The sequence below is a fragment of the Haemorhous mexicanus genome, chromosome 30 (assembly GCF_027477595.1).
Source record: "Haemorhous mexicanus isolate bHaeMex1 chromosome 30, bHaeMex1.pri, whole genome shotgun sequence".
In the NCBI taxonomy this organism is placed as follows: Eukaryota; Metazoa; Chordata; class Aves; order Passeriformes; family Fringillidae; genus Haemorhous; species Haemorhous mexicanus.
Window position 1 is genome coordinate 2,914,209 of NC_082370.1, and position 15,078 is coordinate 2,929,286.

Here is a 15,078-nt window from a genome sequence, read left to right on the forward strand (position 1 = left end):
AGCCTAGGGACATGGGCACAGGCTGAGCTGCCACCAGAGGGGAGTGTTGGTTCCCACTCCAGGAGTGCTGGAAGGCTGGCAGGGTGCACGTTGTGGCCCCTGGGGACAGGGTTTAGTGGTGACCTTGGCAGTGCTGGGGACTCCGTGGTCTTTGAGAGCTTTTCCACCAAAATGATTCCAGCAAGGGCAGGAGCTGGGGGCAAAGGGGCCTTTGGGGGGGGAAGCTCAGGGGATGGGGAGGCTCAGAGGGACCCTCTCTGTCTCAGAAAATCTGTGTGTGCCCAGGGTGCTGTTTCCAAATCGACTAAAGGTTGTGTTTCATTGTCTAGGTTTTGAAAAGGAGATCTGCAAGCAGATGGAAAAGGGAGGGCCTGGCATCTTCCCTGTGAGTGCCTCTCTCTTTCTCCTTTCTGAAATGAGTTTCTTTGGGAGGTAAAATTCTTGACGAGCCCACGCAGGGACTTGATAAAAATAGCAGAGATTTCCCAGCAGGCCTGGAGGAGCCTGGCAGAGACAGATCCTCCTGGGTGGGCACGGGGAGGGGGAGGCAGGGAGGGGGGAGGGAGGGAAGGGACAGGGGGGAGCAGTGCTGGGGACAGGAGCAGTGCTGGGGACAGGAGCAGTGCTGGGGACAGGAGCAGTGCTGGGGACAGGCAGGGAGCAGTGCTGGGGACAGGCAGGAGCAGTGCTGGGGACAGGGAGGGAGGGGACAGACAGGAGCAGTGCTGGGGACAGGAGCAATACTGGGGACAGGCAGGAGCAGTGCTGGGGACAGGCAGGGAGCAGTACTGGGGACAGACAGGAGCAGTACTGGGGACAGGAGCAGTGCTGGGGACAGGCAGGAGCAGTGCTGGGGACAGGAGCAGTGCTGGGGACAGGCAGGGAGCAGTGCTGGGGACAGGCAGGAGCAGTGCTGGGGACAGGAGCAGTGCTGGGGACAGGAGCAGTGCTGGGGACAGGCAGGAGCAGTGCTGGGGACAGGCAGGAGCAGTGCTGGGGACAGGCAGGAGCAGTGCTGGGGACAGGCAGGAGCAGTGCTGGGGACAGGCAGGAGCAGTGCTGGGGACAGGAGCAGTGCTGGGGACAGGCAGGAGCAGTGCTGGGGAGAGGCAGGAGCAGTGCTGGGGACAGGAGCAGTGCTGGGGACAGACAGGAGCAGTGCTGGGGACAGGAGCAGTGCTGGGGACAGGAGCAGTGCTGGGGACAGGCAGGAGCAGTGCTGGGGACAGGAGCAGTGCTGGGGACAGGAGCAGTGCTGGGGACAGGGAGGGAGCAGTGCTGGGGACAGGGAGGGAGGGGACAGACAGGAGCAGTGCTGGGGACAGGAGCAGTGCTGGGGACAGACAGGAGCAGTGCTGGGGACAGGAGCAGTGCTGGGGACAGACAGGAGCAGTGCTGGGGACAGGAGCAGTGCTGGGGACAGAGGGGAGCAGTGCTGGGGACAGGGAGGGAGGGGACAGACAGGAGCAGTGCTGGGGACAGACAGGAGCAGTGCTGGGGACAGGCAGGAGCAGTGCAGAGCCAGGGCTGCCCTGGAGGGTGGCTGAAGGACAGGGAGGGCACATGAGACCGTGGGGAGGGGACGAGCTGCCAGCACGGGCTGTGTGTCACGTGGAGTGTCCAGGGCTGGCTCTGGTGGCCCCTTGGTGCTGGTCCCTTCTAGGAGGGACCCTCAGGGCCCTGCCCTCTGACAGCAGAGGTGGGGAGAGCACAAAGCCCTGCTCTGCAGCCACACTGCCCCTGGCAGCCCAGCAGCAGCACCCCTGTGCTGGGACAGCCCTGCCATGGCCTGAGGAGCCCCAGGGGACACCCTGTGCCAGCCCCTGGCCAAAGCTGCTTGAGTTGACAAGCAGATGACAACGAGATTAGCAACATCAGCAAAAGCAGCCCCTGTGAGACAGATTTAACTGTGCTGAGCCCCACAAGGACGTGGGCAAAGTGAGCTTTCATTTGGTGCCCAGGCTCTCCTGGGCAGGCTCTGGTGCTGCAGGCAGGCTGCTGTCACCCCAGAGGTACCTGCAGGAGCTCAGGTGTGCTCCTGCTCTTGGGAGATACTGTGGGAGGCTGAACCTCCTCAGTGCTGGGGTGCCCGGCCCCAAACCTGCCCCAGGGGTGGCTCCCACCTCTGCCGTGGGCACAGCAGAGCTGTGAAGGGCTCAGGGAGCTCGAGCTGAGCAGTTGAAGCACCAGGGAGAGGAGAGGGGAGGGGAGAAGTGCTCCAGTGCTCTGGTTCCCAACCCGTGAGGAGCAGGCTGCCTCCTTCCTCCCAGCACTTCTCTCTTTCTGGCAGCCCCTTCTCAGGGAGAGGCTGCACGGCTGTCACTGGTCTGGGTGGTGAAAGGAGGGGCAGTGCCAGCACCTGGGGCTGAGCCTTGTCCCCAGTTTGTCCCTGTGGCTGCAGCACTGGGGCACAGGAGGGCACGGGAGTGGGGCTTTGGGAAAGGCAGGCAGGGGACAATGGGGGTACAAGCCCCCCAGGCCTTGTAGAGACACCCAGAATGGCACCAGGATCTCTGAGTGAGCATCTCCTCTTTCAGAGCTCACCTGGAGCACCAGGGATGAGGGGGGCTGTCCCTTGGACCCCTGCTCTGCAGAGGGGTGAGGTCTGCTTCCCCCACAGCTTCCTCGGGCATTTGGGTGAGCAGCAAGGCCCAGGCAATGTCCCTGCAGCTGCCAGCAGCAATCTGAGCACGTCAGCTGCAGAGACTGGGAGAGGGGCTGGAGCCAGACCCAGACCCTTGCAGACCAGCCCTCCTGTGGCTCACAGCCAGCAGAGACCCTCCAGGCTGGGGGTATTTATAAACCAGCCATGGGATAGGGGAGGTTGGGTGTGCTTGGGGCTGGGTCTCCTCCTGCTGAAGTGGATCTCCCTTAGTGGGCTCCCTTTTGGGATGTTGCCTCCCTGGGGCAGCTCGTGGCTCCTCTTGCCTGCTCCTGGCAGGGGAAGGTCCTGGCACCTCACAGCAGCTCTGCCAGGGGTCAGCTGCAGGCTCTGGGCTCGGTGTGGGCAGAAGGGGAAATGCAGAACCCCCCAACATCCCAGCTGGGTCATTCCCTCAGGACAATCCCGGGCTGTGCTCCGTGGACAAGTGCCCCAGCGTGAGCAGGAGTGAGAGTCCCCTGGCTGGCATCTGCCTCAGCGAGTCCGAGAAGGCAGCTGTGCTCACACTCATCAGAGAGGAGGTGACAGCCCTGTCCCTGTCCCCTGGGGCTGCCCCTCATGTCCCTGTCCCCTGGACTGCCCCTTGGAGGTGACAGCCCTGTCCCTGTCCCCTGGGGCTGCCCCTCGTGTCCCTGTCCCCTGGGGCTGCCCCTCATGTCCCTGTCCTCTGGGGCTGTCTCTCAGAGGTGACAGCCCTGTCCCTGTCCCCTGGGGCTGTCTCTCAGAGGTGACAGCCCTGTCCCTGGGATGCTCCTTGCAGGTGACAGCCCTGTCCCTGTCCCCTGGGGCTGCCCCTCATGTCCCTGTCCCCTGGGGCAGCCCCTGGTGTCTCTGTCCCCTGGGCTGTCTCTCAGAGGTGACAGCCCTGTCCCTGGGATGCTCCTTGCAGGTGACAGCCCTGTCCCTGTCCCTGGGATGCTCCTTCAGGTGACAGCCCTGTCCCTGGGATGCTCTTTGGAGGTGACAGCCCTGTCCCTGTCCCCTGGACTGCCCCTCTCTCATCAGAGAGGTGACAGCCCTGTCCCTGGGATGCTCCTTGCAGGTGACAGCCCTGTCCCTGTCCCTGGGGCTGCCCCTCGCTGGCCCTCACCCCAGGGCAGCAGGGGCAGCTCTGCTCTGCCCAGGAGGGGGGATCTGGTCCCGTGTGTGGGACAGAGAGGGGAAAGCCCTCAGAGCACATCCCAAGGGCTCTGTGTCTGCTGCCTCCCAGATAATCACCAAGGAGATCGAGGCCAACGAGTGGAAGAAGAAATACGAGGAGAGCCGGCAGGAGGTGCTGGAGATGAGGTGGGAGCTGCCCCTGGGCAGGAGGAGGCTGAGGGGGCATGAGGGGGGCACAGGGCAGCCTCAGCAGGCTTGGCAGAGACCTCTCTTAGTGCTGCTGCTGTGTCAGGGTGTCACTGTCACTTTTCTAGAAAAATCCCTTGGCTGGATTTCTTCTCCTGGGAAGCTGAGAAGCCTCAGAGAGAAATGAAAACAATAATGATCTGATTGCTGCTCCTGTGTTTGGGGTTTGGACACTGTTTACCAGCAGGTGCATGTTTGATGGGTTCCATGTGAATTGTTTTTAATTAATGACCAATCACCACTGGAGGAGTCAGTCACGAGTTTTTCATTATCATTCTTGTTAAACCTTCTGATGTATTCTTTCTCTTTCTTTAGTATAGTTTTAATTTAGCATTAATATAATATAATATACAATATAATATAATATACATTATAATATAATATAATATACAATATACAATATACAATATAAAATAGAATATATAATATAATAGAATATATAATAGAATATATAATAGAATATGTAATATACAATATAATATATAATATAATATATAATGTAATATATATAATATATAATATAAAATATAAAATATAAAATAACATAATATATAATATAGTATAATATAATATAATATAATATATAATATATAATAATATAATATACAATATAATACTTAATAAAATAATATATAATAATATAATATAATATATTATATAAAATATAAAATATATAATATAATATATATAATATACAATATAATATAATATACAATATATAATATAATTTAATATACAATATAATATACAATATATAATATAATATAATATTGTATTCTATTATATTATATATAGTATATAATATATAATATAATATATAATGTAATATATAACATAATATATAATATAATATATAATATAAAATAATACATAATATAATATAATATAATATAATATAATATAATATAGCCTTCTGAGAACATGGAGTCAGATTCTCAATTCCTCCTCCACATCAGTGTTCTCTTGCTGCTGGTGCTGTGTCCTGCTCCTTCTTTTGCTGCAGAAATAAAATAGAAATAAATAGAAATAAAACCAGAAATAAAATTAAAAAGAAGTAGAACCCCATGAGCTGTGCCAGCCCCAGTGGCAGAGGAGGGTTTTGGTCTGAAGCAGCACTGACAGGTGGTGCAGCCCCAACATCTGGGGTGCAGCCCCAACATCTGGGCCCTGTGCTCCTGTGGGGTGCAGTGGTGGCAGGACCAGCAGGCCCTCCCCTGGGGCAGATTGCTGCCAGCACAGCTGGAGGTGCATGGCCCCAAAATCAGTGGCCTCTCACCTGTTTGTTTTTCTCTTCCTTGTAGGAAAATCGTGGCTGAGTATGAGAAGACCATTGCCCAGATGATAGGTGAGGTGCTGTCACCTGGCCAGGTGTGCAGGGCAGGGAGCTGGCTGTCACAGCTGTCCCCTCTCCATCACTGTGTCCTTGTTCTCCATCCCAGAGGATGAGCAGAGGACAAACATGACATCTCAGAAGAACCTGCAGCAGCTCACAATGGAAAAGGACCAGGCTCTGGCAGACCTGAACTCGGTGGAGAGGTCCCTGTCGGATCTGTTCAGGAGATATGAAAACCTGAAGGGCGTCCTGGAAGGATTTAAGAAGGTCCTTACCTTGCTTTGTCCTTTCTCCCTGCAGCTCTGGTCCCTGGGCAGTCACACTCTGTGTTTCCATGAGTGTAAAGCAGGAGTTGGGTTTTTTAAAACCCTTTTTTGGTGCACTCAGAACAGTATCTATCACCCTGTCAGGGCCCAGTCCCAATGCAGATGGATGTACTTGCCTTTCCAGAATGAAGAAGCTCTGAAGAAATGTGCTCAAGATTATCTAACCCGTGTCAAGCAGGAGGAGCAGCGGTATCAGGCCCTGAAAGTCCACGCAGAAGAAAAATTAGACAAGTAAGGTCATGCATGAGATTGCTGGGTGCTTCCAGACCTTGTAGGGAAGAGGCTTCATTTGCTTTCCAGAGGCTGGAAGGCAGGAATGATGTGAAAAGCTGCATTTTACAACCTCAGGCTCAAGTGTCTCTAAGCAAGGCAGAGCAAATCCCTGAATGCACTCTCTGATCTCTGCTTATTTATTTTTTAATGGAGAACCTGAGGTTCAGGGTCTATTTCTGGCCACTCAGCCAAGTTCCCATCTTTCAGAGTGCTCATGTTTGTGGCACACGAGGGGGCTGTGCAGCCCTGGGGCTCAGCTGATGAGCTCAGCAGCACGTGTAACCCCGAGTGAGGTGGGGGGTGAGGGGGTTTAGCTCGGCCCTGAAAGAGCAGAGTTTCTTACAGGAGCTGAATTAACCCAGTTTCACCCAGGTTCCACAGGGGCAAACCCCCTCTGTTGTACCCAGGGGAGCAGAGCCAGGCTCTGCAGTTGCTGAACAGCCTCAGGCTGTGCTGTGATGTCACTCTTGTGGAGAATGACACAGGAGCAGGTGGGAGGCAGGATTGTAGAAAGAGCCAAGAAGGTTTTATTTAAGAGAATCACACGGTTTTTAGAATGACACAGGAGCAGGCAAGAGGCAGGATTGTAGAAAGAACCAAGAAGGTTTTATTCAAGAGAATTGTGTGGTTTTTATAGAGTGGTACGATAGATTCTATTTGATTGGCTAACAAAACATCTTTCTAACTAACAAAGTTCTTCCTAACTAACAACACCACCTTCCTCACACACCATCCTTGTGAGAACAGAAAGACCAAGTAGAAAAAACACCACCTGCAGATTGTTTATACTTAACAAGTTATCACATGCTTACAACTCCCCAAAAATTCTCACAAGCCACTGTGAAAAATGCTTGGCTGTTTCTCTCTCTCTGTGCCATAGCATCCACACTGTGGTGTATTGGAATTTACCAATATAGCTGGATGGAGGTGCCTGAGCTTGTCTGGCCCTTGGTGCTGAACCAAAGTCTTCACCCCACAGACACTTTTGGCCATGGCTGGGTGGTGTTTCACCCCACAGACACTTTTGGCCATGGCTGTGTGGTGTTTCACCCCACAGACACTTTTGGCCATGGCTGTGTGGTGTTTCACCCCACAGACACTTTTGGCCATGGCTGTGTGGTGTTTCACCCCAGGGACACTTTTGGCCATGGCTGTGTGGTGTTTCACCCCACAGACACTTTTGGCCATGGCTGTGTGGTGTTTCACCCCACAGACACTTTTGGCCATGGCTGTGTGGTGTTTCACCCCAGGGACACTTTTGGCCATGGCTGTGTGGTGTTTCACCCCACAGACACTTTTGGCCATGGCTGGGTGGTGTTTCACCCACAGACACTTTTGGCCATGGCTGTGTGGTGTTTCACCCCACAGACACTTTTGGCCATGGCTGTGTGGTGTTTCACCCCACAGACACTTTTGGCCATGGCTGGGTGGTGTTTCACCCCACAGACACTTTTGGCCATGGCTGTGTGGTGTTTCACCCCACAGACACTTTTGGCCATGGCTGGGTGGTGTTTCACCCCACAGACACTTTTGGCCATGGCTGTGTGGTGTTTCACCCCAGGGACACTTTGGGCTGGCTGGGGGCTGCAGCTGGGCACGTGGGGACAAGTCCAGGCGTGCAGGAGCTCTGGTGGGGCTGGGATGGAGCTTCCTCCCGTGCAGGGGCCGCTCCTCAGGTTTCCCTCTGTGGAGAAGCTTTAGGGCCATGGGGAAGGAGAGGAGTCGGTTCTGATGGAGGGTTTGGATCCAGAGCTTTGTTCTGGCCCACAGCCTCTGAACCCAGCCCCAGCCCCACCAGAACTCCTGACCCCGTGGGTGCTGCTCCTTTTAACCCCGGGGAGAGGGCAGGGAAGGGGCAGGGAGCCACCAGCCAGGGACAGGAGGGGAGGTCTCAAGGGACAAAGGACACCTGGATGGCCCAGTGCCCCCGGGGGCAGAGGGCATCCTTTGAATCTGCCAATCACTGGATGCCCTTCTGGAATGGCAGGACTGACAGACAGTGCTGGGAGGGGGAAGGAGAGGTGACTGACACACCTGGCAGGGAATTATCAGGGAGGGACCCGAGGTCCTGAGGTAAACCCTGAAATCACAAGGCAGCAGTGGTGCTCCTGCCTGCCCCCTGAGCTGGCCACTGGCCCCCTCTGTCCCCAGAGCCAACGAGGAGATCGCCCAGGTGCGCGCCAAGGCCAAGGCGGAGAGCGCGGCGCTGCACGCGGGGCTGCGCAAGGAGCAGATGAAGGTGGAGTCCCTGGAGAGAACCCTGCAGCAGAAGGTAACACACCTGCCCCTGCCTCTCTGCAGCCCTGCCAGCAGTCCCTGTTGCTGCCCTGAGCATCCTGTTGATGCCAGAGGTGTCCTCGAGATTTTTGGTCCAGAAGCTGTTTGGTTTTTGGGATTTTTTTTTTGTTTTTTTCTGTTTTGTGGGGTTGGTTTGGATTTTTTTTTTTTTTTTTGGGCAGAATGGGCATTTCTGGCTTATGTGTGCCTGTTTGCAGAGGTGTGGGCTGGGACTGGAGCTCTCTGCAGCACCAAGGTCTGACTGGGATGAGGAAGGGTGAGCACAGGGCTCCAGGCAGTGCCTGAATGCACAGAGGAGCTGCTGCAGGGGCACATAGAGGAGCTGGCTGCCCTTTCCCATGCATGCTTGATGCCAGATGGGCCCTGGTGTTATTGCCCAGCTGTGCCACCACGGAGGTCCCCAAGATCTGCTTTTCTTCCAGAACCAGGAGATTGAGGAGCTGACCAAGATCTGTGACGAGCTGATAGCGAAACTGGGAAAGTCCGACTGAGCCTCAGCCCCCCTCGCCCAGCACTCTGCACTTGGCTGCTTTTCTCATGACGTTGAGCACCTTGCCTTACCCCGGAGTCCCTGCAGGAAAGCTCACCTGTCCAGCTGCCCCTTGGCTGCCAGACCTGTGGCTCCTGAGCAGGGCTGCTCCCCTCACTGTCCCTGTCTGCTGCCCACAGCTCCAGGCTGGGATCCCTGCAGTCAGCCTGGGAATCCTGTGCTCAGCCTGGGCCTGTATGTCCCTCCCAGGGCCTGCTGCCCTGTCCCTCTGCACCAATGCCACCTCTCAGGTGGGAGGTGACACCCTGGGCTCTGTCCCCCTCGGTTGGGCTGGGTCTAGTCGTGTCCCCACTGCACTCTCTGTCACTGATTGTCCTCATGTGCTCAGCAGAGCAGGTCCAGCCACTGGTGGGTCCTGCCCTGGGGACGTGGGTGATGGCAGGGGGGGACCTGCTGGCTCTTGCACTGGGGAAGGGCACAGGGATGGCTGGTCTCTTGCACCTGGCACAGGGATGGCTGGTCTCTGGTTTGTGGGTGAAGCACAGCACAGCCTCTCCCTGTCCCTGGCTGTGCCAGCCTCAGAGGAAGGGAGCTGACATCTCTGCATTCGTGCACTTTATGAGCATTTATGGGCACTTGGGCTCTCTGCTCACTCCTTCCAGCCAGGCACGACACAAGGCACTTCTTGTTCCCCCCAGAGCACTGAACAGTCCCATTCCTGCAGTACCTTCAGTCCTCTCCAGCAGAGTCTGGGTCAGGGGAGGCAGGAGGTTTCTGCACCAAGAGGTGTTTGAGAAGCAGGGGAGATGTTGGTTCTGGTGAGCTGGGACTGCCCATCCATCCTCCCCTGCCACCCTGCCTGTGGTCCTGGCCCCTGCAGGGCTGGGTGACCTCGTGTCAGCCAGGGCCATGTCTGTGACTCCCTGTGCCATGGTGAGATCAGGGCTCCCTTTCAGAGGCTGCAGGAGGAAGGAGGTGAACCCTGATGTGCCTCGTGGGTGCTGCAGTAGCTGCAGTGGTGGAGGAATCTCTGCCTTGAATGGATAGGTGTGAAAGAAGGGAAATATTTGCAGTTTGGACTGTTTCCTGCCCAGCCTGTTGAACACTTTCACAAACCTTTTTGCTGCTACCTTTTTGTAACAGAATTGAGCTCTTTTCCTTCTATTTTCTAATCCCCTGTGTCGAGCATGCAGAGCAAACACCCGTTTAAGCCAGAGCCATACACTTGATTATATTTTATTAGTTATATAATATATAGAGAGTTTATTCTACACTTAAGCAAAGGTGTCAGCAGCCTCCCCCAGCACTCAGCTTCCCAGCCTGTTCTCCATGCCCCCAGTTATCCCAGTGACACACTGGTCACAGAAGCCACTGGCTGACACCACTCAAAGCAGTGCACCTGTTTCTTGTGCTGGATGTTCACCCTTTGCACAGTTGGCAGAAAAGAAAAACCCCTTTTTTCCCCTTTCTTTTTAACCCCTTTGACCTCCCCACATGTCCACCCCTGGGCTGGTGAAAAAGCTTCAATCCTATGATCAGCAAGGACTATTTCTGTTCCTCTTTGGGAGTCTGTGCAGGTAAAACAAACCCCTGAGACCCTGAGATTTCTGGGCCAGTTGGCTTTTTCTCTTGAGGAAGCAGAGTGTGCATTGCATAACCCCTCAGAGCTGGTGACAGGCTGCTCCAGGGCTGCTTTCTGGTGGGGCCCTGGGGCATTGCCCTGCCCTGCCCTGCCTGCAGCAGCACCCACGGTGTGGTGTGAGGCTGCTGGAGCCCAGCTGGGGACTGTGGCAGCCCTCAGCCTTGTGCTTTGCTCAGGGCTGGGATTCTCCTGTGCTGTCCTGGCTCAAGGTGAGGTCAGTCTCTGGCCCTTGGAGCTGATGGATCATTGCAGAAGTTCAGATTTCACCACTTCCCCAGAGCCCTGACCTGCACACAGCAGTCACTGTGGGCTGCCTGCAAAGCAGGGCTGCACTGTGGTGCCCCACAGGACACAGCCCTCCACCCCTCCTGTCCCTGGTGCCACCTGGTCCTGCCGTGCCACCTCCCCTCCCCTGGTGCTGCCACGCTCCTGTGCCCGTCCTGTGCACCCCAGCCTGGGCAAAGAAGATTCCTAAGGAATGATTTATTAACTATAATATGGTTGTAGTTCCAGATATAGATCAATATGTGCATAATGGCCATGGTGATGTACAACAGAAGGTGTGTTTGCCAGCAGCAGGGGGGCTGCCCCTCAGGTGATGGGGGTGGTGTCCCCGTGACTGGCCCAGGGAATGGCAGGTCCCTGTGTGTGGTGTCACAGCTGGGTGTGTGTTTGTCCTCTGTTCCCTGCAGTAGACTTTAAATGCCCTTTTGGCAGCAGCAGGCCCTGCCCCTGCTGCTGTGTTGCTGTTTGCAGTGTGTGTTTGCCAGCAGATCTGTCTGTAACCAAGTGCCAACCAGTAACCCCCACCTACTGATCTCCTCCCTGTCCCTCCAGCGTGGCCTCCCCCAGGCAGGAACTTCCTCTGCATTGGCTCCTTCCCCTCTGCTTCCAGCCATGTGTGTAACTGCCATTGCCATTGGTTTTTCTATGTATGATAATTTCCCTTTTATATGTCAGGTAAATATTTGTAAGAGTTATACTCACACAAATGAGATTATTATAATGATTACTAATATATTTTTTTCCATGTTTCATTGCCTGAGTAAAAACTGTGTTTATCACTCTTGAAAGCTTTCTTGGTGTTTGTGAGGTGGGTGAAGAATTTTGGGAGGAGTTGGCTTTACCAGCATGGGCTGTGTTCTGCCTTGTCTTCATTAATGTGGTTTACGTGGTTATTATTTGGTTTTAAGTAAGTACAGTTATTATCTGTTCCTGAAATCTGCGTTTCTGACTCTGAAATTCAGACCTGGGATGACTTTTCTGGCCCTGTGGCTCCCAGCACACTGTGGTGGTGCTAAGCCATGGCAGTGAGCTGGTGCAGCAGAAGAGCTGAGGCAGCAGCAGGATGCCAGGCAGGAGAATCCTTGCCCTAATCCCTGCACTGACCCTGACAACCCTCTGTGGCCTTGGCTAAATCCTGCTGGAGGCTGGGGGGTGCAGGAGTGGTTCCACTGGGCTCCCAGCCCTGTTCACTTGTTCTCCTGCACTTCTCCTTTGGTGGGTTGGAAAATCTGGAGGGGTTTTCCCCAACTTGGCTGCTCATGACAAGGAAGGGGCTGTTCTCTGATGGAGCAGCTGGGCTTGATCAAGACCTTTGAAAGCCACCACCAGGTTCTGTGTCCAGAGATGGTTTCCAAAGCAGGACATGGAGCAGAGCCCAGCCCAGCCACGGCACCAGTGTGCTGCCATCACCCAGCCCACGTCCTTGGGGAGCTGTGTCCTGTCCCCCCAGCTAAGATGGCATTAGCCCAGCCCCGATGCTCTCACCCAAGCAGATTAGCTGTAAGACCTTAAGACAAAACAGCAGCTCCACACCCCACACTGCACACTGCTGAGGATGCCTGCCCTGAAGACCCTGCTGGCCCTGGCCCTGGTCACGTCCCTGGCTGGAGGAAGTAAGTGTCCCTTGGCTCTGGGCTGCACGAGGTGGGGGAAATCACTGTAGCTGCTCCTGTGCTTGCTGCTGCCCTGTCCCTGTCCCCTGCCTCGGGCTGGCACGTGCCCACTGTGCCCCTGCCCCGTGCTGCTCCCACCCCTGCAGGAAAATGATGTTTTGAGGGGGAGGGAGGGTGGCTTTCTCCTCTGAGTGGCACCAAGAGAAGCCCCTGTGCCACTGGCACAGAGCCTGGGCATGCTGTGCCCAGCAGGGACCACAGAGCCTCTGATTGAGGCTCCTGAGCCAAAACCCCTCAGCTTCTCTTGGCTGGAGCTGTGTTTGCCTGCTAGAACTTGGTTCCTCCAAGGCATAATCACAAAAAGCTGTGGTAGAAGGAGGGGTGGCTGCACTGCTCAGAGCAATGCCATGGAATTGGGGCAGCTCTGGGCTGTTTCAGGGTCTTTGGAGCAAGGCAAGATGAACACTGTTGTGTTGTGAGGTCCCCAGGATGAGGTGAGAGATGAGAATTTGACTCCATGTCCTCAGAAGGCTGATTAATTATTTTATTATATTAATTATATCATATATCATATGAAAATATATTATATGAAATAATATGAAATTATATTATATGAAATTATATACAAAACCATACTAAAGAAAGAGAAGGGATACATCAGAAGGCTAGAAAAGAATGATAATAAAAACCTGTGACAGACTCAGAGTTTGACACAGCTGGACTGGAATTGATCATTAAATTAAAACAATTCACATGGAACCAATCAAAGATGCACCTGCTGGTGAGCAACCTCCAGACCACGTTCCAAACAATCAGATAATTATTTACATTTCTTTTCTGAGGCTTCTCAGCTTCTCAGGAGAAAAATTCTGGGCAAAGAAGATTTTTTTCAAAAAATATCACAGTGACAGAAGACAAGTGTACTTTTAGCTCTGGGCAGGTGAGAGGCTGTGAGGAGCAGCAAAGGAGACACAACACAACCCAGCAGCAGAGGCCGGGTCATTGTGGGCTAATGGAAGGCGCTCACTGGCCTCTGACCCCATGAAATCCCAATTTTGCCCTTTCAATTCAGGCAGTTTTGACCTCACCATTCATGGGTTTTCTCCCCGAGACGGAGGTGGAAGCTCTGGCCCCGCTGCCACGAGAGGGCTCTGCTCTGTCAGCAAGGCAGAGCCGAGTTCCTCCTCCAGCCCCACCAAAATCCAGGATTCGTCATTTCAGGCAGGAGCAGGATCTTCAGCCCCGGGTTTTTCTGGGGTGTGTGCATGCTTTGAGGGGTCACACAGCCCTGGCACCACTGTCGGCTCTGGTGCACAGCAGAGAGGGGCTGGCTGCTGTCTAACCTGCCTCTGGGGCTCCTTAAAGGATGATCTGGGGATGGTTTGTCCCTCCTGCATCTGCCTGTCACCCTGCTTGTCCCCAGGCAGAGCTTCCTGCCTACAGGGTAGAATGTGGGAGCTGCCCCCACAGGTTGGATGGATTCTCCCTTCTCTCCCCCCCCAACCCCCAAATACTTATTAAAATGAAATCTGGCACAAGAAGACAAAGATCCAGGATGGTTTTTAAATATTATGTCTACCTATTTTTACTGTAAAAGGAATTCCAGGACTCTCAGGGAGTCTTTGCAGGGCAAGGACTCGGCAGAGCTCACCTGCCAGGTTTAGCTCTCGCCATTTTGAGTCACGCTTGGAGGAGTTTTGCATTAATTTTGTGGACAGGTGAGGCCCCATCCTGCATCCTGCTGCATGCCATGGCAGCACCTGCTCATGGCTCGACTCTGTCTGGTGCCAACCCTCACCTGTGACCCCCCTCAGGTCCCTGGGCTGGGTGTCACCAGTGTTTGACTGTCGGGGCACTGGGGGCTCTGGGACAGTGCATTGCTGTCACTCTCACTCCTTCTCCTCATCTTCACCCAGGCAAAGCTCTGAAATGCCACAAATGTGTGGCATCCAACGAGAACGACTGCAACCAGCAGGGATCCCACAGCTGCCCCCAGTACGCCGACGCCTGCTCCACCATCACTGCACCCAGTAAGCGCCTTGGCTGGGGGGCCTGGGGGCTCCAGGGCGAAGGGGGGAGGACAGAGGGTCTTGGAGGGGACCAGAGGGGCTGAGGAGCAGAAGGCGAGGAGAGTCAGAGGGACCTGAGGCGGAGCAGGAGGTGGCTTCTACTTGTGGGGAGGAGAGATGCTTTAATTCCGCCCCTGTGCCGCACTGAGAGGTTCTTCCTCCTGTGCCCGTGAAAGCCGCGGTTCCCGGAGTGCCTGACCCCCTGTCGCCTTGCCTTTCCTTGCAGACAGCATCATTAAATCCTGCTCCTACAAGTCCTTCTGTGACCAGGCGCGCCGCGGCGGCTCCGGCGGGGCCACCGTGCGCTGCTGCTTCAGCGACGACTGCAACGGGCCGGCTCGGGGCTCCCGGAACGGCGGGGGGACCAGCCTGCCACCCCCGGCCGGCCTGCTGGCCACGGTGCTGGCCGGGACGCTGCTGCTGGGCTGGCTCTGAGCGGCCAGGCCGGCTGCTCGCTGCTCTAGCCTAGGGACGGGCGGGGATGCTCCGTGGGAGGGCTCCCAGCGCCGCCAGTGCAATAAACGCTGCCGCTGAGAACCGCGTCCGCAGCCTCTCCTTGCCAGGGAAGCCAAACCCGCCAGAGAAAGCAGCGAATGGAACCGGTTTGGCTTCTGGTGCCACCCCGGAGGACTTTGCTAGGCAGGGATTCCCTCCCTGCTGGTCCAACAGAGACGCTTTTGGGGCTGCTTTCTGCAGTGGAGAGAGACACGGGGGAGATGTGAGGCTGCTCTGTGGTCTGG

The 15,078-nt window shown here is 54.8% G+C and overlaps 2 protein-coding genes across 8 annotated transcripts in view; both read left to right on the forward strand.

The window, feature by feature from the left end:
- Positions 1 to 11,444, forward strand: part of TACC1 (transforming acidic coiled-coil containing protein 1) — a 34,600-nt gene extending 23,156 nt beyond the window's left edge. For 5 of the 7 annotated variants that reach the window (XM_059870754.1, XM_059870757.1, XM_059870758.1 and 2 more), the window contains 8 exons: positions 330 to 385; positions 3,061 to 3,183; positions 3,873 to 3,949; positions 5,311 to 5,354; positions 5,449 to 5,609; positions 5,793 to 5,899; positions 8,093 to 8,213; positions 8,662 to 11,444. In XM_059870754.1, the coding sequence (XP_059726737.1) occupies positions 330 to 385; positions 3,061 to 3,183; positions 3,873 to 3,949; positions 5,311 to 5,354; positions 5,449 to 5,609; positions 5,793 to 5,899; positions 8,093 to 8,213; positions 8,662 to 8,730 (758 nt within the window). In that variant the 3' untranslated portion in view covers positions 8,731 to 11,444. Of the gene's footprint in view, positions 1 to 329; positions 386 to 3,060; positions 3,252 to 3,389; positions 3,590 to 3,671; positions 3,951 to 5,310; positions 5,355 to 5,448; positions 5,610 to 5,792; positions 5,900 to 8,092; positions 8,214 to 8,661 lie in introns of those variants that run through there. The other 2 variants (XR_009489792.1, XR_009489793.1) reach the window with 2 other exon arrangements.
- A 767-nt stretch (positions 11,445 to 12,211) lies between these two features.
- Positions 12,212 to 14,936, forward strand: LOC132339826 (prostate stem cell antigen-like). The gene is made up of 3 exons (XM_059870345.1): positions 12,212 to 12,269; positions 14,084 to 14,299; positions 14,565 to 14,936. Exons 1-3 carry the CDS (start codon positions 12,212 to 12,214, stop codon positions 14,771 to 14,773), a joined length of 483 nt encoding a protein of 160 aa, XP_059726328.1. The 3' UTR covers positions 14,774 to 14,936.
- The last annotated feature ends 142 nt before the right edge of the window (positions 14,937 to 15,078 follow it).

Coding starts and splice junctions, on each gene's coding strand:
- LOC132339826 (XM_059870345.1), top strand. CDS start 12,212: ATGCCTGCCCTGAAGACCCTGCTGGCCCTGGCCCTGGTCACGTCCCTG. Junction 12,270..14,083: donor CACGTCCCTGGCTGGAGGAA/GTAAGTGTCCCT, acceptor GACCCCCCTCAG/GTCCCTGGGCTGGGTGTCAC. Junction 14,300..14,564: donor CTCCACCATCACTGCACCCA/GTAAGCGCCTTG, acceptor CTTTCCTTGCAG/ACAGCATCATTAAATCCTGC.